The sequence below is a fragment of the Aotus nancymaae genome, unplaced genomic scaffold (assembly GCF_030222135.1).
Source record: "Aotus nancymaae isolate 86718 unplaced genomic scaffold, 86718_ANA_hifiasm-v0.15.2.pri h1tg000041l, whole genome shotgun sequence".
Classification (NCBI taxonomy): Eukaryota; Metazoa; Chordata; class Mammalia; order Primates; family Aotidae; genus Aotus; species Aotus nancymaae.
In genome coordinates this window covers 5,610,650-5,637,850 of record NW_026988455.1, presented here as the reverse complement: position 1 = coordinate 5,637,850, position 27,201 = coordinate 5,610,650, and the positions used below count along the sequence as shown (strand labels likewise).

The following is a 27,201-nucleotide window of genomic DNA, read 5'->3' as shown; positions in this document are numbered from 1 at the left end:
CGTATTAGGATTAAAACCTAGTTGGATTACTTTTTTCTCCCGGTTCTCTGGAATATTTTTTGCATTAAATGGACAAATACTTCTTAAACTTTAATCGTCAATTTTAAAATCTCCTGAGAATCTTGGTCAGATGCAGATTTTTATTTAGTAAATTTTGGATGGGGCCCAGGACTTTGCATTTTCCACAAGTCCCCAGGTAATCCTTACGCTGCTTGCTTACAGACCACAATTTGCATAGTAATGGTATGGACATAATTTTTTTTGGTTGTTATGACCCGTAATACATCTGAAGTATTGTATTTGATTTAAAAGCTTAGCTGGTCATGGTAGTGCATACCGATAGTCACAGCTACTTGAGAGGCTTGGGTAGGAGGATCTCATGAGCCCAGGAATTTGAGGCTGTGGTGTAATATGATCTTACCTCTGAATGGCCACTGCACTCCAGCCTGGGAAACATAGGGAGACCCTGTCTCTTAAAAAAAAAAAAAAAGTTTAAATTTAAGCACTGAGTGAAGTTCTTCTGCTACTGAAGATATTTATTGTTCACAACCATTTCTACAGGTGGACTTTGATCTGCCAATCTGTTTACCTTAATGAATTCCATTGGTATGATTCCACTTGGATCAATTGCAGGTGCCCTGAAGCCTCAGAAATGGCAATATTCTGTTTCCCCAAGCTTAAAAACTATTAGTTTATTAGACATTTTGGGGTACTTGTTTTTAGGTAGAGTTGTATTTTATTAACCAAAGTAATTTCAGAGGACTCTTGTGCTAATCCCCTCCTCAGTAAACTACAGGTTTGGGTTTTTTAACTCCAAGATAATCTCATCTTCTCTCTGTCCATTGTGTTTTAGTGGGTCACCAGAAGAAATGGTCTTGCTGCCAAGACAAGCTCGACTTTTTGCCTGGGCGGATCCTACTGGTACCAGAAAACTTACATGGACATATGCAGCAAATGTTGGGGAACATGATCTATTAAAGGTATCATTTGATGTGAATGAGTGCTATATGAGTTACCTGACAGTGAAGAAAGTAGAGAAGCTGTCTTCACTGACTCCTTGTCCTAACTGAACTAAAAATGAATTGGAAGTATTTCCAGAATAAGCAGCGTTTGGACTTTGGATGGCGAATACTGTAGTTCTAACCAATATATTATCCTAGATCAATCTAAACAATTTATTTATAGTTTATAAAATAGACCTGCTTTATCTTGCCCTAGTAACGACCACTAAAGCACCCTTTTTATTTACCTATTTTAAAAGGAAGGAATTGTAAGACTAAGTTAAAAACAACTTTATTTTGAACATATCTATGCCACCTTTGGCTATGAGTTTTTAAAACATGTCTTCCTAAACACAGCTATATATTTTGTTAATTAATGGAGTTGGCAAATTGCCCCATGTAAGAAATTTAGTGAAATATTTATTGAAACAATATTTAGGGAGTTGAATTGATTAAATATGTTATTTTTTATACTCTCAGCCTCTGAAAGGGCCCTAAGAATTTACCAGCCTCCCATCTGATATAGGAATTGCTCCTGCATTAGTAGCAGATCATTTAGTTTCTGTATGAATATATTCCATGATGAAAGAGTTTAAATAGTGTCATTGTCCACTGTTCATTGTCCAATACCGCCAGCCGTTAAAAGGCTATCTTGACTTTTGCTTTACAATGGTAATTGGCCAGCAGTGATTGAATTATCTTCATTTCTTCTCTCCTCACATTTAATACTACTTAGCAACCGTAGCTCCCAGTAAGTAGCATATAGATACTAGAGAGAAGGTGGCAATGACATTCTGGAGAATTTAAAGGCCTGTGTATAGAAGCAGATCCAGGAAGAATTCTGTTAACAGCATGATCAGGGATTTCAGTTTTTAATGTTTCTTTTCTATTTGGTGTTGGAGAACAAGACAGTAGGAAGAGAGGGTGATTCCACCTCAGTCAGCAGATAATCTGTCAGATATTGAAAATTGAGTTATAAGCAAGGAAATTGTTCCTGTCCTTTTCCACTCACTTGGTCAAAGAAGGGAGTTCTGCCCCAGGCCAAGTGGACATGACAGGGAAGTTTAAAGAAAATCATACATTGTTGGCCAATACTAGATTTACACAGATCTTTCCTCATTTAAGTATGATAAACAGAAAAAAACTCAACATGGGCTTTGTGAAAAAAATACGTCATTAGAAAAAGGTAGCATTATCCTGTTGATTCAGAGGATAGTTATGCCTCTGAAAAATTTTTTATTACAGGACCAGAAGAAACATTTCAAAATGTATGCCTGGCATCCTCAACTAGGTTATAAAGACATGACAACTATGAAATAAGAGAAAGCAAGGTGAAGTAAAAGACAAAGACAGCAAACTAAAGTGTAAAGGGAGAGGGAAAGCTGTATATATCCCATTTAATCCTAAATTTTAGTTAGAGAAATGATAGATTTAAGATATATCTTTTTTAAAAAGCTATCAATTAGTTGAACTCAAATCAGTGAGAAAGGAATTTCAAAGCAATGAGAAAATGAAAATAAATAAAACTTTGCCCTTATAGTAAAAGAATGAAACCTAAGAAAGTATATAATAAATGACAGATACATTTTATTGAGGACATATCATATATTAATGCTTTTTATATATTATCACTAATTCTTATGATAGGAACATTGAACTGCTGGTTGGAATTCAAAACCAGGGCTGTATGACTTAAGTCTGTGAACTTTTCTACTAGACCATGCTTCCTATCAGTTACGTCAGTAAATAGAAATGATTTAAATTCTATTAAAAGACAAAACATTCAGATTAAATTAAAAAATAAGATTTAACTCTAAATTGTTTATAAGAGTTCTGTTTTCAGCCAAGCTAACAGAAAATTATAACCATGAAGAGAGATGGTAAAGATTTAATAAGCAAATGGAAGTAAAAAGAAAGCAAAGTTGTGATTTTAATTTCTTTCTTTTTTTTTTTTATTTTTTTTTTATTTTTATTTTTATTGCATTTTAGGTTTTGGGGTACATGTGAAAAACATGCAAGGTTGTTGCTTAGGTGCATAAGTGGCAGTGTGATTTGCTGCCTTCCTCCCCTTCACCCATATCTGGCATTTCTCCCCATGCTATCCATCCCCAATTCCCCACCCCCCCACTCCCCCACAATAGACCCCCATGTATAGTGCTCCCCTCCCTGTGTCCATGTGTTCTCCTTGTTCAACACCCGCCTATGAGTGAGAACATGTGGTGTTTGATTTTGTGTTCTTGTGTCAGTTTGCTGAGAATGATGGTTTCCAGGTTCATCCATGTCCCTACAAAGGACGCGAACTCCTCGTTTTTAATGGCTGCATAATATTCCATGGTGTATATGTGCCACATTTTTCCTGTCCAGTCTATCATCGATGGGCATTTGGGTTGGTTCCAGGTCTTTGCTATTGTAAACTGTGCTGCTATGAACATTCGTGTGCATGTGTCCTTATAGTAGAACGATTTATAATCCTTTGGATATATGCCCAGTAATGGGATTGCTGGGTCAAATGGAATTTCTATTTCTAGGTCCTTGAGGAATCGCCACACTGTTTTCCACAATGGTTGAACTAATTTACACTCCCACCAACAGTGTAAAAGTGTTCCTATTTCTCCACATCCTCTCCAGCATCTGTTGTCTCCAGATTTTTTAATGATTGCCATTCTAACTGGTGTGAGATGGTATCTCAATGTAGTTTTGATTTGCATTTCTCTAATGGCCAGTGATGATGAGCATTTTTTCATATGCTTGTTGGCCTCATGTATGTCTTCTTTTGTAAAGTATCTGTTCATGTCCTTCGCCCACTTTTGAATGGGCTTGTTTGTTTTTTTCTCATAAATCTTTTTTAGCTCGTTGTAAATTCTGGATATCAGCCCTTTGTCAGATGGGTAGGCTACAAAAATTTTTTCCCATTCTGTTGGTTGCCGATTCACTCTATTGACTGTTTCTTTTGCTGTGCAGAAGCTGTGGAGTTTGATTAGGTCCCATTTGTCTATTTTGGCTTTTGTTGCCAATGCTTTTGGTGTTTTGGTCATGAAGTCCTTGCCTACGCCTATGTCCTGAATGGTTTTGCCTAGGTTTCCTTCTAGTGTTTTTATGGTGTTAGGTCTTATGTTTAAGTCTTTAATCCATCTGGAGTCAATTTTAGTGTAAGGTGTCAGGAAGGGGTCCAGTTTCTGCTTTCTGCATATGGCTAGCCAGTTTTCCCAACACCACTTATTGAACATGGAATCCTTTCCCCATTGCTTGTTTTTATCAGGTTTGTCAAAGATCAGGTGGTTGTAGATATGTTGTGTTGCCTCCGACGCCTCTGTTCTGTTCCATTGGTCTATATCTCTGTTTTGGTACCAGTACCATGCTGTTTTGATTACTGTAGCCTTGTAGTAGAGTTTGATGTCTGGTAGTGTGATGCCTCCTGCTTTGTTCTTTTTGCTTAGAATTGACTTGGCTATGCGGGCTCTCTTTTGGTTCCATATGAAGTTTAAGGTGGTTTTTTCCAGTTCTGTGAAGAAGGTCATTGGTAGCTTGATGGGGATAGCATTGAATCTGTATATTACTTTGGGCAGTATGGCCATTTTCACGATATTAATTCTTCCTAACCATGAACATGGAATGTTTCTCCATCTGTTTGTGTCCTCTCTTATTTCGTTGAGCAGTGATTTGTAGTTCTCCTTGAAGAGGTCCTTTACATTCCTTGTTAGTTGTATTCCTAGGTATTTTATTCTCTTTGTAGCAATTGTGAATGGCAGTTCGTTCTTGATTTGGCTCTCTTTAAGTCTGTTATTGGTGTATAGGAACGCTTGTGATTTTTGCACATTGATTTTGTATCCTGAGACTTTGCTGAAGTTGCTTATCAGTTTCAGGAGCTTTTGGGCTGAGATGAGGGGGTCTTCTAGATATACAATCATGTCGTCTGCAAATAGAGACAATTTGACTTCCTCCTTTCCTAATTGAATACCCTTTATTTCTTTTTCTTGCCTGATTGCTCTGGCTAGAACTTCCAGTACTATATTGAATAGGAGTGGTGAGAGAGGGCATCCTTGTCTAGTGCCAGATTTCAAAGGGAATGCTTCCAGTTTTTGCCCGTTCAGTATGATATTGGCTGTCGGTTTGTCGTAAATAGCTTTTATTATTTTGAGATACGTTCCATCGATACCTAGTTTATTGAGGGTTTTTAGCATAAAGGGCTGTTGAATTTTGTCGAAGGCCTTCTCTGCATCAATTGAGATAATCATGTGGTTTTTGTCTTTGGTTCTGTTTATGTGGTGAATTACATTTATAGACTTGCGTATATTGAACCAGCCTTGCATCCCCGGGATGAATCCTACTTGATCATGGTGGATAAGCTTTTTGATGTGCTGTTGTAATCGGCTTGCCATTATTTTATTGAAGATTTTTGCATCTATGTTCATCATGGATATTGGCCTGTAGTTTTCTTTTCTTGTTGAGTCTCTGCCAGGTTTTGGTATTAGGATGATGTTGGTCTCATAAAATGATTTGGGAAGGATTCCCTCTTTTTGGATTATTTGGAATAGTTTCAGTATGAATGGTATCAGTTCCTCTTTGTATGTCTGGTAGAATTCGGCTGTGAACCCATCTGGACCTGGGCTTTTTTTGGGTGGTAGGCTCTTAATTGCTGCCTCGACTTCAGACCTTGTTATTGGTCTATTCAGGGTTTCGACTTCTTCCTGGTTTAGGCTTGGCAGGAGGCAGCTGTCCAGGAATTTATCCATTTCCTCCAGGTTTTCTAATTTATGTGCATAGAGTTGTTTGTAATAATCTCTGATGATGGTTTGAATTTCTGTGGAATCTGTGGTGATATCCCCTTTGTCATTTTTTATTGCATCTATTTGATTATTCTCTCTTTTCTTTTTTATTAGTCTGGCTAGTGGTCTATTTTGTTGATCTTTTCAAAAAACCAGCTTCTGGATTTATTGATTTTTTGAAGGGTTTTTCGTGTCTCTATCTCCTTCAATTCTGCTTTGATCTTAGTTATTTCTTGTCTTCTGCTAGGTTTTGAGTTTTTTTGATCTTGCTCCTCTAGCTCTTTCAATTTTGACGATAGGGTGTCAATTTTAGATCTCTCCTTTCTTCTCATGTGGGCACTTATTGCTATATATTTTCCTCTAGGGACTGCTTTAAATGTGTCCCAGAGATTCTGGTATGTGGTGTCTTCATTCTCGTTGGTTTCGAAGAACGTCTTTATTTCTGCCTTCATTTCATTGTTTATCCAGTCAACATTCAGGAGAAAGTTGTTCATTTTCCATGAGGCTGTGCGGTTCTGGGTTGGTTTCTGAATTCTGAATTCTAACTTGATTGCACTGTGGTCTGAGAGACTGTTTGTTATGGTTTCCGTTCTTTTGCATTTGCTGAGGAGTGATTTACTTCCAATTATGTGGTCAATTTTAGAGTAGGTGTGATGTGGTGCTGAGAAGAATGTATATTCTGTGGATTTGGGGTGGAGAGTTCTGTAAATGTCTATTAGGTTTGCTTGTTCCAGGTCTGAGTTCAAGTCCTGGATATCCTTGTTAATTTTCTGCCTCGTTGATCTGTCTAATATTGACAATGGTGTGTTGAAGTCTCCCACTATTATTGTGTGGGAGTCTAAGTCTCTTTGTAAGTCTTTAAGAACTTGCCTTATGTATCTGGGTGCTCCTGTATTAGGTGCATATATATTTAGGATCGTTAGCTCTTCTTGCTGCATTGATCCTTTTACCATTATGTAATGTCCTTCTTTGTCTCTTTTGATCTTTGTTGCTTTAAAGTCTATTTTATCAGAGATGAGAATTGCAACTCCTGCTTTTTTTTGCTCTCCATTTGCTTGGTAAATCTTCCTCCATCCCTTTATTTTGAGCCTTTGTGTATCCTTGCATGCGAGATGGGTTTCCTGGATACAGCACACTGATGGGTTTTGGCTTTTTATCCAATTTGCCAGTCTGTGTCTTTTGATTGGGGCATTTAGTCCGTTTACATTTAGGGTTAATATTGTTATGTGTGAATTCAATCCTGTCATTTTGGTGCTAGGTGGCTGTTTTGCCCTTTGGTTGATGCAGATTCTTCATTGTGTTGATGCTCTTTACCTTTTCGTGTGTTTTTGGAGTGGCTGGTACTGGTTGTTCTTTTCTATGTGTAGTGCCTCCTTCAGGAGCTCTTGTAGAGCTGGTCTGGTGGTGATGAACTCTCTGAGTTCTTGCTTGTTCACAAAGGATTTTATTTTTCCTTCACTTATGAAGCTTAGTTTGGCTGGATACGAAATTCTGGGTTGAAAGTTCTTTTCCTTAAGGATGTTGAATATCGGCCCCCACTCTCTTCTGGCCTGTAGGGTTTCTGCTGAGAGATCTGCTGTGAGTCTGATGGGCTTCCCTTTTTGGGTAACCCGACCTTTCTCTCTGGCTGCCCTTAGTATTTCCTCCTTCATTTCAACCCTGGTGAATCTGATGATTATGTGTCTTGGGGTTGCTCTTCTAGAGGAGTATCTTTGTGGTGTTCTCTGTATTTCCTGGACTTGAATCTCGGCCTGCCTTGTTAGGTTGGGGAAGTTTTCCTGGATAATATCCTGAAGAGTATTTTCCAGCTTGGATGCATTCTCTTCGTCACATTCAGGTACACCTATCAAACGTAGATTAGGTCTTTTCACATAGTCCCATATTTCTTGTTGACTTTGTTCATTCCTTTTTACCCTGTTTTCTCTAATCTTGCCTTCTCGTTTTATTTCATTGAGTTGATCTTCGACCTCTGATATCCTTTCTTCTGCTTGGTCAATTCGGCTGTTGAAACTTGTGCATGCTTCATGAAGTTCTCGTGTTGTGTTTTTCAGCTCCATCAATTCGCTCATATTCCTCTCTAAGTTGTCCATTCTTGTTAGCATTTCGTCAAGTCTTTTTTCAAGGTTCTTAGTTTCTTTGCATTGGGTTAGAACATGTTCTTTTAGCTCACGGAAGTTTCTTATTATCCACTTTCTGAAAGCTGATTCTGTCATTTCATCACACTCATTCTCCATCCAGTCTTGTTCCCTTGCTGGTGAGGAGTTGTGATCCCTTGTAGGAGGAGAAGTGTTCTGGTTTTGGGTGTTTTCATCCTTTTTGCGCTGGTTTCTTCCCATCTTTGTGGATTTATCCACCTGTTGACTTTGTAGTTGTTGTCTTTCTGATTTTGGTAATTTTAAGTCTGCTGTGGCAGAACTCATAAACCCCCTGCTCTTCCCCCCAGGTGTTCTGTCCCAGGGAGTTACGGTTTTATGATGTTCCCCTGTGCGGTTGCTGTTTTCCCTGCCCACAAGGTGGCAGCTTAGTCACACTCAGGTTGCAGAGGCTTCGCTAAGCTGCTGTGGGCTCCACCCAGCTTCCGTGTGAACTTCTGGGTGTAGTTAGAACTGCTTCCGATATGTTGGCCCGCCCCTGTAGTGATGGAGTCTCTGTAGTGGCGGATTGCCTTGGTAGAGAGCAGCAGGGTGCCTATGGAGAACGCCCCTCCTCCACAGAGCTGGACCGTCCTGGTTTCAGTTGTGTTTCAGGTCTTCTTGCTGGGTAAGAGGGGACACCGTCTCATCTGATCTGCCTCCGGAGCCGCTGCGTTGGCTAAAGCCGCGGCTCTGAGATTCGTGGCGCTGGCCTGGCTCCCCGTTTCAGCTCCCCTTGCTGGCTTATAGGGGACTCAGACTCTCTCACTTTGTACAGTGAGCCGTTGCCTCAGGGTGCCGGCCCAGCGGCTGCGCCGTTCAAGCCAGCGGCGCTAGCGGCGCCAGCGGCGCTGGCGACCCGTGTGGCTTCTCTGCGTGTGAATCTCCTGGTCTGTGGGCAGTAAAAATCAGCCTGGAAATACGGCGTCCACTCACCCTCTGTGCTTTCTCTCGGAGCTGCATTCCCGAGTTCCTCCTAAGCGGCCATCTTGGATCCAGTAGCAATTTCTTTCTTTTTAAAAATTTATATACAGTAGTTGTACATTTTGGGGGATACATGTGATATTTTGATACATAAAATGTGCAATAAAAAGTTGGAGTAATTGGCATATCTATCACCTCAAAAATTTCTCTTTATATTGGTAACATTCCAAATCTTCTCTTCTATCTATTTTGATGTATAGAATACATTATTGTTAACTATAATAATCCTGTATTAGCTAACACAAGATCTTATTCCTTCTGACTATATTTTTGTACTCATTAACCTCTCTTATTCCCTCCCATCCCCTTCTCATCCTTTGGTAACCAGTAACAACCCTCTATAAAATAAAATCCACTTTCTTTAGCTCCCACATATGCGTGAGAACATGTGATATTTGTCTCTCTGTACCTGACTGACTTCACTTAACATAATGACCTCCAGTCCTGTCCAGTTGCTGCAAATGACAGGATCGCCATCATTTTTATGACTGAATAATATTTTGTTCTGTATATGTAGTACATTTTCTTTATCCATTCATCTATTGATGGACATTTAGGTTGGTTCCATATTTGTGGAGTGCTGCAATAAATACGTGACCACAGATATCTCTTTGATATCCTGATTTCCTTTCATTGGGATGTATACCAAGCAGTGGAATTGCTGGATTATGATTCTATTTTTAGTTTTTTGAGAAAACTTCTTACTGTTTTCCATGTAGCTCTACTACTTTACATTCCCACCAGCACAAGTTTGGTGAGTGTTTTGAGTTCCTTGTATTTTCTGATTATTAATCTCTTAGTAGACAGATAGTTTACTAATAATTTCTCTCTTTCTTTGTGTTGTCTCTACTGTTGATTGCTTCCTTTGCTCTGCAGCCTTTTAGGTTAATATAATCCCGTATGTTTGTTTTTACTTCTGTTGATCACGCTTTTGAGGTCTTATTCAAAGAGTCTTTGCCTAGACCAATGTCCCAAAGCATTTCTCCAGTGTTAATAAGTATTTTTTTTGTGGTATCAGGTCTTAAATTTAAGTCTTTATTTCAGTTTTATTTTTGTATATGTAAGAGGTAGGAGTCTAGTTTAATTCTTCTGCATTATATGGTTATCCAGTTTTCCCAGCTGCATTTATTGAAGACACTGTCTTTTCCCAGTATATCCTCTTGTCACCTTGTTGAAGATGAGTTGGCTATAAATGCATGCATTTATTTCCAGGTTCTCTATTCTGTTTTATTGGTCTGTTTTTATGCCAGTTTCACAGTGTTTTGGTTACTATGACTTTGGTATATTTTGAGGTCAATTAGTATGATGTGTCCAGCTTTATTCTTTTTGCTCAGAATTACTTTGGCTATTTGGGGTCTTATGTGGTTCCATATGAATTTTAGGTTTTTTTCTATTTCTGTGAAGAATATCATTGATATTTTGATATGGATTGCATTGGTCTTATAGATCGCTTTGGGTAGTAGAGACATTTTAACAATATTAAATTCTTATAAACCATGAATAAGGGATATCTTTTCATTTTTTGATGTCTTCTTTCATTTCTTTCATTAGTGTTTCATAGCTTTATCCAGTTTGATTAAATCTTATTCCTAGGTGTTCTATATTTCTTGTAGCTGTTGTAAATGGGATTGCTTTCTTGATTTCTTTTTTAGTTTGTTTTTTGTTGGCATAGAGCTATGCAATTGATTTTTTTTTGGAGACAGGGTCTTGCTCTGTCACCTGGGCTGGAGTGCAGTGGTGTGATCATGGTTCACTGCAGCCTCAACCTCCCAGGCTCAAGAATTCTCCCACCTGAGTCTCTCGAGTATCAGGGACTACAGGTGTATACCACCAATCCTGGCTTTTATTTTTATTTTTGGAGAGATGGAGTTTTGCCATGTTGCCCAGGCTGGTCTCAAATTCCTGAGGTCGAGTGATCCACCCACCTTGGCCTCTGAAAGTGCTGGGATTACAGGCATGAGCTACTGTGCTTGGCTATTTGATTTTTATATATTGATTTTGTATTGTGCAACTTTACCAAATTTATCTGTTTTAATAGGTTGGTTTTTTTTTTTTTTTAATTATGTGTGTAGAGTCTTTTAGGTTTTTCTAAATACGTTGTTTGTGAGCAAGGATAATTTGACTTTTTTTTTCCCTCAAATTTGCATGCCCTTTTTTGTTCTAGATCTTAGAGGAAAGGCTTTCAATTTTTTCCTCTTCAGTATGATATTAGCTGTGGGTTTGTAACATACAGCCTTTATAATTTTGAGGTATGTTCCTTCTGTACCTAGTTTGTTGAGAGCTTTTGTCATAAAACAATATCAAATTTTGTCAAATGCTTTTTTGGCATCTGTTGATGGTTTTTGTCCTTGATTCTGTTAATGTCATGTATCATTAATTTGCATATGTTGATCCATCCTTGTATCCCTATCATGAATCTCACTTGATCATGATTGATCTTTTTAATGTGTTATTGCATTCAGTTTACTAGTGTTTTGTTGAGGATTGTAGTTGTTATATCTGTCTGGTTTTAGTGACAGCATAATGCTGGCCTTGTAAAATCAGTTTGAAGTATTCCCCTCTCTTCAGTTTTTTTCGAAGAGTTTAAGTAGAATGGTTCTAAATTCATTTTTTTTTTTTTTTCTGGAGATGGAGTCTTGCTCTGTTGCCAGGCTGGAGTGCAGTGGCACAATCTCTGCTCACTGCAACCACTGCCTCCCAGGTTCAAGTGATTCCCCTGCCACAGTCTCCCAAGTAGCTGGGACTACAAGCATGCGCCACCACACCCAGCTAGTTTTTTCTATTTTAGTAGAGAAAGGGTTTCACCTTGTTGGCCAGGATGGTCTAGATCTCCTGACCTCATTATCCACCCACAAATCCCAGCACCTTCCAAAGTGCTGGGATTATAGACGTGAGCCACAGCACTGCGCCTGGCCATAAGTTCATTTTTAAAGTGTTTGGTAGAATTCAACAGTGAAGCCATCAGTTCCTGGGCTTTCCTTTGATGGAAGACTTTTTGTTACTGCTTTGATCTTGTTACTTGTAATTGGTCTGCTCAAGCTTTGTGTTTCTTTTAAAATCATTTTTAAAAATTGACACATAATTGTACATACTTATGGGGTACATAATGATCAGATCAGAGTACTTAATGTATTTGTGTCTCTTTCTCATTTCTTTGTGTTGGGAACATTCAAACATTTGAAGAAACATTTATCATTTCTTTGTGTTGGGAACATTCAGTATCCTTTTTCTAGTTATATATGTAACAGTAATAATATTATTGTTTACTATAGTCATCCTACAATACTATAGAACACTAGAACTGATTGCTTCTATCTTGCTGTAATTTTGTATCCTTTAAAAAAACTTTCCCAATCCCCACTTCTGCCTATCCTTCCCAGCCTCTAGTATCCACTATTCTAATTTTTACTTTATGAGACCAGCTGTTTTTTAGCTACCACATATAAGTGAGAATGTGCAGTGTTTAACTGTCTGCTCCTGGCTTATTTCACTTAACTTGACGTTTTCCATTTAGGTTTTCTGTTTCTTCAGGGTTCATTATTAGTAGACTGTATGTGTCTAGAAATTTATCTCTTTCTTCTCTGTTTTCCAATTTGTTGGCAGATAGTTGTTCAAAATAGTCTCTAATGATCCTTTTATATTTCCTTAGTATCAATTGTTATGTCTCCTTATTCATGTCTGATTTTATTTGAGGCCTTCTCTCTTTTTGTAGTCTAGCTGAAAGTTTGTCCATTTTATGTTTTCAAAAAACTTACTCTTTGTTTCATTGATTTTTTGTATTTTTTAGTCTTAATTTTATTTATTTCTGCTTTGATCTTTATTAGTTTTTTCTTTCTACTCTTTTTGGGTTTGATTTATTCTTGCTTTTCTAAATCCTTAAGGTGTATTGTTAGGTTGTTTATTTGAAATTTTCTGTTCTTTTGATATAGGCATTTATTGCTGTAAACTTCCTTCTTAGTGCTGCTTTTGCTGTATCCTATAAATTTTGATATATTGTGTTTCCATTTTCATTTGTTTGAAGAAAATTTTATATTTCCTTCTTAACTTCTTCATTGACTTATTGTTCAGGAAGATGTTATTTAATTTCAATGTGTTTTTATACTTTATAAGTTTCTCTTGTTATTGATTTCTAGTTTTATTCCATTATAGACAGAACGATACTTGATATAATTTCAGCCTTTTGAATTTTTTGTGACTTGTTTGGTGGCCTACCATATGGTCTTCCTGGAGAATGTTCCATGTGCTGCTGAGAAGAAAGTTTATTCTGCAGTGGTTGGATAAATGTTCTTTACATGTCAGTTAGATCCATTTAGTCTAAAGTGTAGTTTAACTCCAGTGTTTCTTTGTTGATTTTTGGTCCGGATGTCTTTCTATTACTGAGAGTGGAGGTGTTGAAGTCCCCTGTTAATAGTGTATTCCAGTCTGTCTTTTCCTTTAGATCTGTTATTATTTTCTTTATATATCTGGCTGCTCTGGTGTTAGGTACATATATTTACAACTGTTATATCCTTTAGCTGAATTGACCTCTTTATCATTATATAATGACTTTGTATCTTTTTAGAATCTTAGCCTTGAAATTGGTTTTATTTGATGTAAGTATAGCTACTCCTACTCTTTTATTCTTGGTTTCTATTTTTGTGGAATATCTTTTTCTATCCCTTCACTTTCACCCTATGTCTTTCTTTATAGATGAAGTGTGTTTCTGGTAGACAGCATACAGTTGGGCCTTATTTTTTTATTCATCCAGCCACTCCATTTCTATTAATTGGAAAATTTAGTCTATTTACATTCAATGTTATTATTGATAATTAAGGACTTACTACTGCCATTTTGTTACAGGTCTCCTCTCCCCTCCCCTCCCCTCCCTTCCCCTCCCCTTCCTTCCCCTTCCTTCCTTCTTTCCTTTCTTTCTCATCTGTCCATCTTGTCTTCTCTCTTCTCTTTCTCTTTCTTCTTCTTCCTCTTCTCTTCCTCTTCTCTTTTCCTTTCTCACTCTGTCACCCCGGCTGGAGTGCAGTAGTATGATTTCAGCTTACTACAACATCCACCTCCCTGGTTCAAGCAATTCCCCTTCCTCAACCTCCCAAGTAGCTGGGATTACAGGCACAAACCACCATAGCCAGCTAAAGTATTTTTTTTTGTATTTTTAGTAGAGGTGGAGTTTCAACATGTTGGCCAGACTGGTCTTGAACTCCTGACCTCAGACAGTCTGCCCGCCTCGGCCTCCTAAAGTGCTGGGATTACAGCTGTGAGCCATTATGCCCAGCCTTTCTGATTATTTTATAATGCCACTCTTGCTTTCATCTTTTTTTTACTGTCTTCCTTAGTGTTTAAGTCGTTTTTCTTTGACAGTATGTTTTAGTTTGTTGATTTGTATTTTTAGTATATTTATTATAGCTTTTTGCTTTGTGGTTACCATGAGGCTTGCAAAAAACATCTTGTAGACAAAAACAATACATTATTTTAAACAAATGAAAACTTAACTTTGATCAGAAAGGAAAGCAAGGAAACTAAACAACACTATACTTTAAGTCCATCCCCCATACATCTTGACATTCTGTTATCTCAATTTATATCTTATTATATTGCTTTTTAACAGGTTGCTATAATTATTTTTGGTAGATTTGTCTTTTAGTTTTCATTCTAGATATATGCATAGATTACACACCACAATTATGGTGTTAAATTATTCTGAATTTATCTGTGTTCTTAGTTTTATGAGTGAGTTTTATGCCTCCTTTTTTTTTCATTTTAGCATCCTTTTCTTTCATACTGAAGTACTCCATTTATCATTTTTAGTAAGATGCGTCTAAAGATAATGAATTCCTTCAGCCTCTGTTTGATAAAAACTCTCTCTCTGTCATGTTTGAAAGAAAGGTTTGTTGGATACAATATTCTTGGTTGGCAGGATTTTTCTTCCCCTTCAGCACTTTGAATATGTTGTCCTACTGCCTCCTGCAGGGCATGGTTTCCTGAGAAGTCAGTTGCCAAACAAATTGCAGCTTCTTTATATGTTATTTGCTTTTCTTTTGCTGCTTTTAGGGTTCTCTCTTTGTCCTAGGCCTTTGAGAGTTTGATTATTATCTGCCTTGGGATAGTCTTATTTGGATTGAATCTGTTTGGCGATCTCTGACCTTTAACTGTACATTTCTGTCTTTCTCCAATAGGGAAAGTTTTTTCTTATTAATTCTTTAACTAACTTTCTACTCCTTGCTCTTTCTCAGCTCTCTCGTGACCACCAGTGACTCTTAGATTTGTTCTTTTGAGGTTATTCTCTATATCTTGCAGACATTCTTTGTTTTTTTTAAATTCTGTTTCTCCTCTGTGTATTTTCCAGTAGCCTGTCTTAGAGCTAACTGATTATTTTCTCTACTTGATCCAGTCTGCTGTTGAGAGCCTCCAATGCATTTTTCAGTTCAGCAAATTTATTTCTTTGTTCCAGCATTTCTGTTTAATTTTATTATTTCAATCTGTTTCAGTTTCTCTGATAAATTTCTTAATTATTTTTCTGTGTTACTTGGAAGTTGCTGACTTTCGTAGAATTGCTATTTTGAATTCTTGATCTGAGAGCTCACACATGGCTATCTTATCCAAGCTTGTCACTGGCACTTTGCTTTGTCTATTTGGGGAGGCCATGGTTCTCTGATTGCTGTTGTTTCTTGTGGACATGAGTCTATGACTTTACATTGAAGGATTATTTATTTATTCTGGTGTTTGTTCCCTGGCTTGATTTGGTCTTTCCAGAGTATGTTTGCTTAAAGGTCCTTTGCAGGTGCCTATGGGCCCTCTTTATCCTAGATCACTGCCTCCTATTCAGCACTAAATGGTGCCATAAGTCCTGGTTTGCGTCAGTTCTCAGAAACATTTGACACTGTCTCCAGTGGTGGGGAGGAGGTTGCATCTCCAAGGGGATAGCCTAGCTATGTGGGAAGGCTGGCCATTGGTTCCTGTTCTGAAGATTTATGGACTGTGCCTCCCACAATGTGGTGCTGGTGAACACCTGCTCTAAATAGGCATCTCCTTTGGCTGAAATAAAGAGCAAAAATTCTTGGAGTGGAGTTTTTAATCCTGCTTCCCCTCTTTGTCTGTAGCTGCCCTTGTGGGGATTTCTTTTTGAGGCACATGTGATGCTTCCCATGGGTTGAGTCAGGAGTGATTTTCCTGCAAGGGAGCCCAAGATGGTGGGGAAGCTGGCTTTCTGAGCCTGAGAGGAATTTCCTGCATGCGATGCCAGACGGATTTGGGGAGAGGCATTGTGGGGAGAGAAGTTCGTTTCTCTTACAGTCTGCATGGAGCTTTTTACTTCTCTGTGGTCCCAGGAATTGTCAGCCTTGGTTTTAAGTTCTGGGATATTGCTGGTGATAATCTTGGCGCTAGAAGTTTATGTTTGGTTTTCTGTGGTAAAGAGTGAATCTGCATCGCTTCTACTCTTTCCGTTTTGGAGATATCACTCTCAGTTGATTTTAATTTCTGACCACTTATAATTCAAAGCAAAATTATTAAATAGATAATGATAATATGACAAAGAAGGAGTGATAGCCATAAACTTTCATGCAATGGCTAGTATTGCATTAGCATATAAAACTTAAAATGCTAGAAATTAACTGAAACACAATTGTGCAGGGATATTTTATTGCACTTCATTTAATTTTTAACATAAGAAATAGATGAAAAACAAGAGTCTGAGAGTATTGAAGTAATAACTGTGAACTAAGAAACATAGCACATTTTGTAGTTTACATAGACAGAATTCACCTCTTTAATAGGTATTTATTAAAATTTGATTTCTTATTAGAGTAAAAAAATTGGACAGGCTTCTTTGATAATATAATATACCTTAAAAGTATTAGTAAATTTTGAACATGAATGACACTCTACTATTCTTATGCTCTTGGTAACTTCATTTGTTTTTTGTTTTCTTTTTCCTCCCCTGGAAAGCATGAAATGCAGAGTACATAGTAGGTATTTGTACTAGTTATTGAAATGAACTGCTGTTCTATTTTTGTTAAGCCCTGAATGAAGTAGAATTTATTATTAATTTATTATTTTAACCTCTGAAAACATTGACCAAATCAAGCCTCATATGTTTAAGTGCTACATGTAACCTTCACCAGTGTGATTTATGTAAATATTTTCTTTTTTTTTTTGAGACGGAGTTTCGCTCTTGATACCCAGGCTGGAGTGCAATGGCGCGATCTCGGCTCACCGCAACCTCCGCCTCCTGGGTTCAGGCAATTCTCCTGCCTCAGCCTCCTGAGTAGCTGGGATTACAGACATGCGCCACCGTGCCCAGCTAATTTTTTGTATTAGTAGAGACGGGGTTTCACCATGTTGACCAGGATGGTCTCGATCTCTTGACCTTGTGATCCACCCGCCTCGGCCTCCCAAAGTGCTGGGATTACAGGCTTGAGCCACCGCGCCCGGCCCTATGTAAATATTTTCTATGTTATAAATCATTAAAACATAAAAATAAGCTAGCCTGGTTTTGTCTGAGGTTCCATTTCTTTTTTTTCTTTTAATATTTTTTGTTTTTGAGATGGAGTCTTGCTCCTGTTGCTCAGGCTGGAGTGCAATGACGTGATCTCGGCTCACTGCAGCCTCCACCTCCTAGGTTCAAGTCATTCTCCTGCCTCAGCCTCCTGATTAGCTGGAGTTATAGGTGCCCGTTACCATGCCCAGCTGATTTTTGTGTTTTTGGTAGAGATGGGGTTTCACTATTTTGGCCAGGTTGGTCTTGAACTACTGACCTCAGGTGATTCACCTCAGCCTCCCACAGTGCTGGGATTATAGGCATGACCCACCATATCTGGCCTGAGGTTATATTTCTAAGAAACTTGTGAACCATTCTGTTCTCCAGCTTGGAGACAAATAAGCATCTTACGGCATTGGTGCCACCAAAACATCCTCTTGAATCCTGCCCTGTGCCCTTTTAGCACTCACTAGATAATTCAGACTAAGGTATTAAAAAACTATTCTTTTAGTCAGTTTTTGGAAATAATTGGTGAGTATGTTTTAAAGTAGATTATAACTTAATTTATGTCATTTTGATGGTTAGAATTTTTCAGTTTATAGTAGTGCTTCTTAAACTTTTCTAATCTTTCTCTACTTTATATAATAAAAAGTTACTATGTGTGGGTTTAATGAAAAGTCTTTCTTTTTCCCAGGATGAATGTGGACAGTTTCCATATGATGCAAACATACAGATACACTGGGTATCATTTCTAGATGGGCGCCAGAGAGTTCTGCTTTTCACCGATGATGTTGCCTTGGTTTCCAAAGCACTGCAGGCAGAAGAAATGGAACAGGCTGATTATGAAATAACCTTGTCTCTCCACAGTCTTGGGCTTTCATTGGTTAACAATGAAAGCAAGCAGGAAGTTTCATATATTGGGATAACCAGGTACGCAAGAGGGAAAATAAGACATCCTAAACGTTTAAAAGGCATTGAGTTCATAATATCCAATTTGAGGAAAGTAAAAAGATAACTGGTTTGACTTTGGTATGGTGTATATTTATTCGGTAAAACTTATTCACTTTGTCTTCACAATAATTATTGTCAGTTTGTGGGGAAAAAAGTGGTTTGCTTCTTTCCTTGTTGTCCTTATATGTGTTTGTGTTTTTTAATGAATTACAAAAATACTGAGAAAAGGAAAGGGTGTACAAAGAAGGATGTACATGCTCATTGGAAATACAGAGGTAGAAGTGACTAATTTGTCTGGTGTAATAGAGGTCGGAGAAACCGTCATGAGTTGGGGGAAACCAACAGAAACTGGAAAAAAGGTTCGTAGAGGAGGCAGCATCTGATACAATTACATATCTTTAATGGGTGGTCCTTTAGTTATGAGACCAGTTATTTTCTCTAGTTCTGTTTATACCTGTATAAGAAAAGTATTTGAATGATTTGAAAAATCACACTTAATTTGGTGAAAGACTTACTGTTTTTTGGAGGCTCATGGGTGAAATGGTTGACATGATACCAAATATAACCAGGATAAGATCTATCAATAAGCCTGTGTTTGGGGAAATAAAAGCAAATATTAAGGATAAAAGTTTATATAAAAAGATAATCTGTGTAATGCACTTTGCATAACACCTGACAAACTAATGGTTATAAATGAGATCATACATACAATTAATATAATGTTAATGTATTTGTGTGTATATAGGTAATACATTCATTGTTATATATTTCAGTATTATATGGTATTTTTAAACTAAACATGGACATCATTTTTAGTCATATAGGTCCAATTTTTTCTTTTATTTTGTTGTTTGATAAAACTTCTTTTTACTTTAATATTGTATATCCTGTCCTAATTTGTCAGGTTTACCTTTATTTATAAGAACATTTAAAAATTTATCTAAAATAACTTCATTACCTTTTTTATGACATGGTACACATTCAGTGAAATCTACACTTTCAAAGGAAAAGCACCGGTTTTATAATTTTAACAGACTTTTTTTTGAGCTGCCTTATGTCTAGAGAAAAACTGTGTAAAATACAGAGTTTTCATATACCCACACTCTTGTTTTTCCTATTACTAACATCTTGCGGTCATGTGATACGTTTGTTACTAGTGATGAGCTAATATTGGTACTACATTATTATCTAATTTTATTATTATCTAACATTATCTAACTTCCCTATCTAACATCTGACTCTTTGTGTTGTACATTGTATGAGTTTTGACAAATGTGTAAAAACCTGTATTCACCGTTAACAGTGTTATATAAGATAGTTTCACTGCTCTAAAAGTCCCTCAGCTTCCTCCTGTTAATCCCTCTATTCCTCTTCTAAACCTTTGGAAACCACTGATCTTTTTATTGTCTCCAAAGTTTTTCTTTTTTCAGAATTTCATGTAGTTGGAATCAAACAGTATGTAGCCTATTCAAATTAACTTCTCTGACTTAGCAGTATGCTTTTAAGGTTCCTTCGTTTCTTTACATGGCTTGACAGCTCCTTTCTTTTTATTACTAATAGTCCATTGTATGAATGGACTCTTACTCCAGTTTGTTTATCCATTCAACTATTGAAGGACATCTTGGTTGCTTCCACATTTTGACAATTATGAATAAAGCTATTATAAACATTCATGTGCAAGTTTTTGTGTAGACATGTTTTCACCTTTTTGGGGGTAAGTGCCAAGGAGTGTGATTGCTGGATTATATGATGAAAATATGTTTAGTTTTGTAAGAAACATCAAACTGTCTTACAAAACGGCTGCACCATTTTGCATTCCCACCAGCAATGAATGAGAGTTCATGTTGCTCCACATCCTTGCCAAAATTTGGTATGTTGAGTGTTTTGGATTTTAGCTATTTTAATAGGGATATAGTAATATCTCATTGTTTTAATTTGCAGTTTTCTGATGACATATGGTGTTAGGATCTGTTCATATGCTTATTTGCCATCTATATATCTTCTTTCCTGAGCCACCTGTTCAAATCTTTTGCCCATTTAAAAATTAGGTTATTTTCTTAATGTTGAGTTTTAAGAGTTCTTTGCTGATTTTGAATACCAGTCTTTTATCAGATATGTGTTTTGCAAATATTTTTTCCCAGTCTGTGGCTTATCTTTTCATTCTCGTAACTGTTTTTAACAACAGAAGTTTTATGTTTTGAGTCAGACTTATCAGTTTTTTTCCTTCGTGGATTGTGCTTTTGTTGTTGTATATAAAAAGTCTTTGCTATACCCAAAGTTACCTAGATTTTCTCCTACTATCTTCTAGGAGTTATATAATTTTGTGTATAATATTTATTTATTTTTATGTATATATGTATTTATTTATTTTTGAGACAGAATGTCACTTGGTTGCTTAGGCTGGAGTGCAGTGGTGTAATCTCTGCTCACTGCAACCTCTGCCAACCGGGCTCAAGCAATCCTCCCACCTCAGCCTCCTGAGTAGCTGGGACTACAGACACATGCCACCATGCCAGGCTAGTATTTTTAATTTCTTTGTGTAGACTGGAATTTCACCATGTTGCCTAGGCTGATCTCAAACTCATATTTAAGTCTAATCTAGTTTGAGCTATTTTTTATGAAAGATGAAAGCTCTGTGTCTAGATTTGCTTTATTGCATATGGATGTCCAGTTTTTCCAACATAATTTGTTGAAAGACTTTTGTAGTTTTCCTCATTTAGATCACATACACATTGTATTAGAGTTTGTTTATATGTAAGTGTTCGTTTCCTTGGTGCTAATGTAAATGGTATTGTGTTTTTATTTTAAATTCTAATTGTTTATTGCTGGCATATAAGAAAGCAGTTGACATATATTAACCTTGTATTTTTGCAATCTTTTTATAATTGCTTATTAGTTACAAGAGTTTTTTGGTTGATTTTTTGGGGATTTTCTGTTTAGACAGCCATAGACACTTTATTTCTTCATTCCTAACTTTATTTTCTTGTCTGATCACGTCTTGGACTTACAGCACTATGTTAAACTAGGAATGGCTGAGAGTGGGCATACTTGCCTTGTTCCTAATCTTAGTGGGAAAGCACCTGGTTTCTTACTATGATGTGAGCTATAAGTTTTTTGTAGGTGCTCTTTATCAAGTTGAGGAAGTTCCCCTTTAAGTTGTCTCAGAGTTTTTATCATGAATAATGTCGGATTTATATTGTCTATAGTAGATATTTTATTCAGTGCCTTCACTGGTATCCTCTAAATACATTTTATAGTTAGGACATTGTTAACACTAACATTGGCTAATATAAACAAGCCATGTAAAGTAAAATATTATAGATTTGTATTTTATTATTATATTAATATATATATTATACAAGCATTATTCTCTAATTCAGGTGCCAGCAAAATTTGACCTATGAGCCACTAGCCCACTGCCTGTTTTTGTACAGTTTTTGATTTAAGAATAATTTTGTTTACATTTGTAAATAGTTGAAAAAATCAAAAGAATATAATACTTGAAAATTATGAAAATCAGTTTGTTTCCCATCAGTAATATTGTATTGGGACACAGTGATTTCTGTTCTTTTACATGGCTGCTTTGATACTGCTGCTCAGTGCACTACAGATAATGGTGTATTTTGAGTTCGTGCATATTGTTCTCCAGCATTTTTTTATATTACTGATACATATCCATCATGTCAAACAAGAGAAAAATGGACTTTAAATGTTATTCTTTTAGGGCATAATGGAATGTGGATTATCTTCTTATTATAAAAGCATTATTTTATTATGTTATGAAACTATAGCTGTGCTGAAATAATACAATGTATGTTGACAATATAGTTTCCAAACTAAGCGCTTACCATAACATTTCCAAATCACAGGGAAGCAATAGCCAGACAAGTTAGAAAGTTTAAGGCAAAATATCTGATCACAGAAATATCTTCACAAATATAAAAAAACAATAATAAGGTTGCAAGCAAAGTAAGTTTCTGAGTGACTCATGTATTAGCCAAGCCAGGACAGTCTTGTACCAGTAGTGAGTTAATTGAATTGTGTCTGCAGCAGCTAAAGAAATGTATCCAGAGAAAATGAACTTGTTTAAGGCCATCAGCCTTTCAGTGGGAACAGTTGCTTAAAGAATAGAAGGCATTTAGAACATCAATAGTCAATTAAAAAAATAAGGCAAATGATATTGAGTGGTTTCCCTTGGCTCTTGATGAGTCAACAGATGTTACCAATACTGCTCAGTTGTATATTTGAGAAGTCAGTGCTTAGTTTGAAGTGACTAAAGGGTTAACCTCTAGGTTAACCTAAATAGTGTGCCTAGGACAACTATAGGTGAGAAAATTTTTAAACAGGCTGAGGAAATGCTAATTCCATATTAACCTGAAGAATATATACAACTGATTATGGGGAAAATATGTGTGGAACAGAAAAAGACTTAGTTGGACTAATTCATATAGCTGGTAAAAATGTAAAGCACTTAAAGCCTATTATTTGTGAGTAGGTTCTTAGTGGAAAAATTTTAGTTTGCCTTTTGTTATCAAACCATTAGTGTCAGATAGTAAATTTTATTCAGTTTTGTGGACTTAACCAATATTAGTTTTGTGAATTTTTGCCAGAAATAGAAGCTGAATGTTCTTTCTGACTTGTCTTACCACACAGCAGTTTGATGGGTTAGCATCAGTAACTTTTTGTTGTAGTCTTGAGTTCTGGGCCAGGATTAAAATTTTTTTGAACAAAAAGAATCACCCTCAACCACCATCACTGAGCACCAATAATAGTGGCTTTGGAATTAATTTTTGTTGCAGAATTGATGAAGCAATAATAGTGGTTGGAAATTAATTTTTGTTGCAGAATTGATGAAGGAATAATAGTGGCTTTGGAAATTTGTTTTTGTTGCAGAATTGCAGAGTTGATGATGTTTTTTTAATGAATTTCAAGCTAAAATTAGAAGACAAACAGTGCTTATGTGAAAAATTTATACTACAGTGTAGTCATTTTGAAGACAGCTAATGTTTGAATCTCAAGTAATATCAAGATGTTCCATGTACTTTCTGTGCTGTCCAAAAAAACATGAAGCAAAATCTCCACTTCCACATGTATTTGGAGAGGATATATTTTATGGCCTGCAACTCCAGTTCCAGCAAAATGTTTTCTAACTTCAATGCAGGTGTAAGGACATTTCCACATTTCAAAATTTATTTGTGCAATTGAGGAGCTTCTACCTAACTTTGAATTGGAAGTGATTGACTTGTAACATATTGATATACGACAAGGCAAATATCAAGAGAAGAATTTAATAGAATTTTATAAATGCCTTCCACGTGATATATATGCTCAAGTAAAATAATAAATTTTCATTGATCAATATGAGTATTTGACGACACCTATCTATGTGAAGAGGCATTTTAAAAGATGCTCATTATACATTACCATTAATAGATGAACATTTGCAATAGATTTTGATAATTGCACTAATTGAGTGACATATTACTTTCACAAAAGAAGTTTATTTTTTTCATTAATAGACTTGTTTTTAAGAATTGCTTTCACTTATTTTATATTCTTAGTTTCAATTAAAAATTTATGGGAGTTTTTTCTCTCTTTTATATCTAAGTTGCCTATCGAATAACTTGGATTGTGTCTCAGTCCAGAAAGCCTAAAATATTTACTGCTTGATACATGGCCCTCTGCAGGAAAAGTTTGCCAGTCCTTTAATGGATTGATGTCAACGTGCGATAGAAAAAGTATTTTCTTGCCTGCCTCTTTTCTTTTTGTATGCTTGCAATACAGGTATAGTTTGCTACTTTAAGAAGTTCCTTGTACCAATGTAATTTTCATAGAAAACAATAGTTACAATAATCTGGAGTTGAATAAAGTTCCACAGACCTAAATACATGTTGCTAATTTAATTTTCTTTGTGAATTATTTAGTTCTGGTGTTGTTTGGGAGATGAAACCAAAACAGAAATGGAAGCCATTTAGTCAAAAGCAGATAATCTTATTGGAACAATCCTATCAGAAACATCAAATATCAAGAGGCCATGGTTGGATTAAGCTAGATAATAATTTTGAGGTATACCAAAATTCTTTTGTTTTGATTTTTGTTGTGTGTATTTTCTTGGTGGCGGTAGTAAGTAAAATTGTAATGCCCAAGTAAAGATGTGTTCAGAAATGAACTTCCTTGTTAGTAGATAAAGTCTTATTTCTTAATAGGATTGGCATGACTAATGATACATATTAGTATATTTTTAACTAAAACATATTGTTATTTAATCATATACTGTGAAACAAGATTTAAACCTGTGTTTTAATAATTTTATTGTATTTTTATATAATTTGTTATCAAATCAGATAGTCTCATGGAACTTGTTTTCAGAAAAATTAGGGAGAAGTTCAGATTACTTCACTAAAATTTTTTTTAAATATTTTGAATGACACCAACATATATTGCTAAATAAAGACTGTGTAAAATTACATATTTCATTGAGGATAAACCTACAAAAACCTGCTCAAGTAAATTCATTAATTATGAGTAATTGTTGGACTTGAGTAGACATCCACAAATAAGATGCACTCTACCTGGCTCCTTACACAGTTAAAATTAACAGTCATCTTTGCTCCAGAAAGTTTGCAGAAGCTTGACTGCAGTTTCCAGCTTGCTCTACTTTAATCATGCAGTTTGGTTACTCTTTGTCATTGGTGTCTGATGGTTCAGTTTGCATTGGTCAAACTGTTAGGTTCTCTACCACCCCCATCAATGTTGGCCATACTTAAATGATAAAAAACGATATTATTAGTGTCAGGAATGACTAAGCTATCAATTAGTGATTACAAAACAGAGTTTGTTTGAGAATTATCTTGGGGCCAGGTGCAGTGGCTCACACCTGTAATCCCAGCATTTTAGGAGGCTGAGGCCAGAGGATCACTTGAGGCCAGGAGTTTGAGACTTGCTTGGGCAACATAGCGAGACTTTGTCTATACAAAGAAAAAGATAATAAGAATTAAAATTAGCTGCACATGGTGTCAGCTGTAGTCTCAGTTGCTCTGGAGGCTGACAGGAGGATCACTTGAGGCCAGGAGGTTGAGGCTGCAGTGAGATGTGATTTTGCCACTGCACTCCAGCCTGTGTGACAGCAAAACCCTGTCTCAAAAAAAAAAAAAAAAAAAAAATCCAGAATTATTCGTTAGTTGAAAAAGTTTTCTATAAAGCATGTTTTTTAAACTGAAGTTTCTATAATTGAAAAGTTTCATAATTGTTTTCTTGATTTTCTAATAACTTTGGTAGAAAAGTGGTGCTTTTGTTTCAAAGATCTCAACTGTAGATCACCTTCAGATAGATCTTTTGGTGAGACACAAAGATAAAGTTTTTTTCAATCTGATCAGTAAATAGATATTTAAAATGGAACAGTTACTGTGCTAACAACAGCTCATCACAAAAACGTGCTTTTTTCCCAGGTCAATTTTGATAAAGATCCAATGGAAATGCGCCTCCCTATTCGTTGCCCTATTAAACGAGACTTTTTATCAGGAATTCAGATTGAATTTAAGCAGTCTTCTCACCAGAGAAGTTTAAGGGCCAGGTTGTACTGGCTTCAGGTAATATTGTCATTCTCAATAAGTATTTATCATCACTTTGGGAATCTTGAGAATAAAATTTCTTTTTTACAACTTTATAGTTTACATTGTCATTGGTATCTTTTCTTTTGGTTTGTATGCTTTTTTCCCCTTCTTCCATAATTGTGTTTATTTAATTAACATCTTATAAACTTTGTGATTATTGATACTAATTTAATCAGTTAGCCTGCAAAAGAGTTTTCTTGCATTGAGATTGTTATTTTTAAACATTCCTATGAATTTGTCATGGGATCCCCAAATAAGATTTTCCTTTATTATGGTTCAGGACAGAGAGCAGAGCTTTGCTGAAGGCTCCTTTTAGATAAATTTGCTTACTTGCTCCCTCTCAGCATCCCTCCTTTCCTTCTTTTTAGCTGTTAAGTACGGTTTAGGCTACTTTAATTCTTTTTCTTCTTTTTTACCTTATCCCCTAATTTCATATTCAGTTTCTACTTATATTTTATTTAAACCATAGAGAGTTGAAATCTCACAGGATCCATAGATACAAGTATTTTCATTAATGATGTACATACCCCACACTGTTAATACAGTTATGAGGGTGTTTATATAGTTCTTTCTTTAAAGCCTTGTCCTTGCTGGGGTATATCACTTTTACAGATTTAAATGAAACTTCTAATTGCACCACATAAACATGCAGACAATTATGATGAAATTAGAGACCTCTTCTATAACATTATCTTTGAAACTGGAAGTTTGAATTATTTGGAATCTTGCTAAGTTGGTTTTCTTTACTTTCAGGTTGATAATCAGTTACCAGGTGCAATGTTCCCTGTTGTATTTCATCCTGTTGCCCCTCCAAAATCTATTGCTTTAGATTCAGGTAAAAAAAAAAAAAGTTGTGACATAGATATACCTTATTTATGAAAGTTAAATAGTCAGTAGTTTGACCTAGTATAAACTATTTTGTGTGTCTGTGTTACTTCTTCCTCTTAGAGCCCAAGCCGTTCATTGATGTGAGTGTCATCACAAGATTTAATGAGTACAGTAAAGTCTTACAGTTCAAGTAAGTAAAGATTCCTGTTGTTTCACTAAAGGAATTTAAAATGAAAATCTACTTTGAAAGTAATTTTACTGTTTTTGAAAGTGACTTTCATGTAAAAAGTATTTTCCAACTGAACCTATTAATTCACTTTTCGTCAAGTGATATGCTTCAACTTATTTTAGTAGTAGTCTTTACATATTTTAAAGTGTAGAATTTCTTCAACTACCTTCTTCCTTTTATAACTCCAATTAGAATATAAAATAGTAAGTGAAATCTAAATGACATGT

At 36.0% G+C, this 27,201-nt stretch overlaps 1 protein-coding gene across 4 annotated transcripts in view; it reads left to right on the top strand.

Annotated features, from left to right (window-relative positions):
- Positions 1-27,201, top strand: part of VPS13C (vacuolar protein sorting 13 homolog C) — a 205,784-nt gene that overhangs the window by 150,715 nt on the left and 27,868 nt on the right. For all 4 annotated transcript variants that reach the window (XM_064361368.1, XM_064361367.1, XM_064361370.1 and 1 more), the window contains 6 exons: positions 854-980; positions 18,048-18,283; positions 24,229-24,370; positions 25,753-25,893; positions 26,671-26,752; positions 26,866-26,935. In XM_064361368.1, the coding sequence (XP_064217438.1) occupies positions 854-980; positions 18,048-18,283; positions 24,229-24,370; positions 25,753-25,893; positions 26,671-26,752; positions 26,866-26,935 (798 nt within the window). The remainder of the gene's footprint in view (positions 1-853; positions 981-18,047; positions 18,284-24,228; positions 24,371-25,752; positions 25,894-26,670; positions 26,753-26,865; positions 26,936-27,201) is intronic.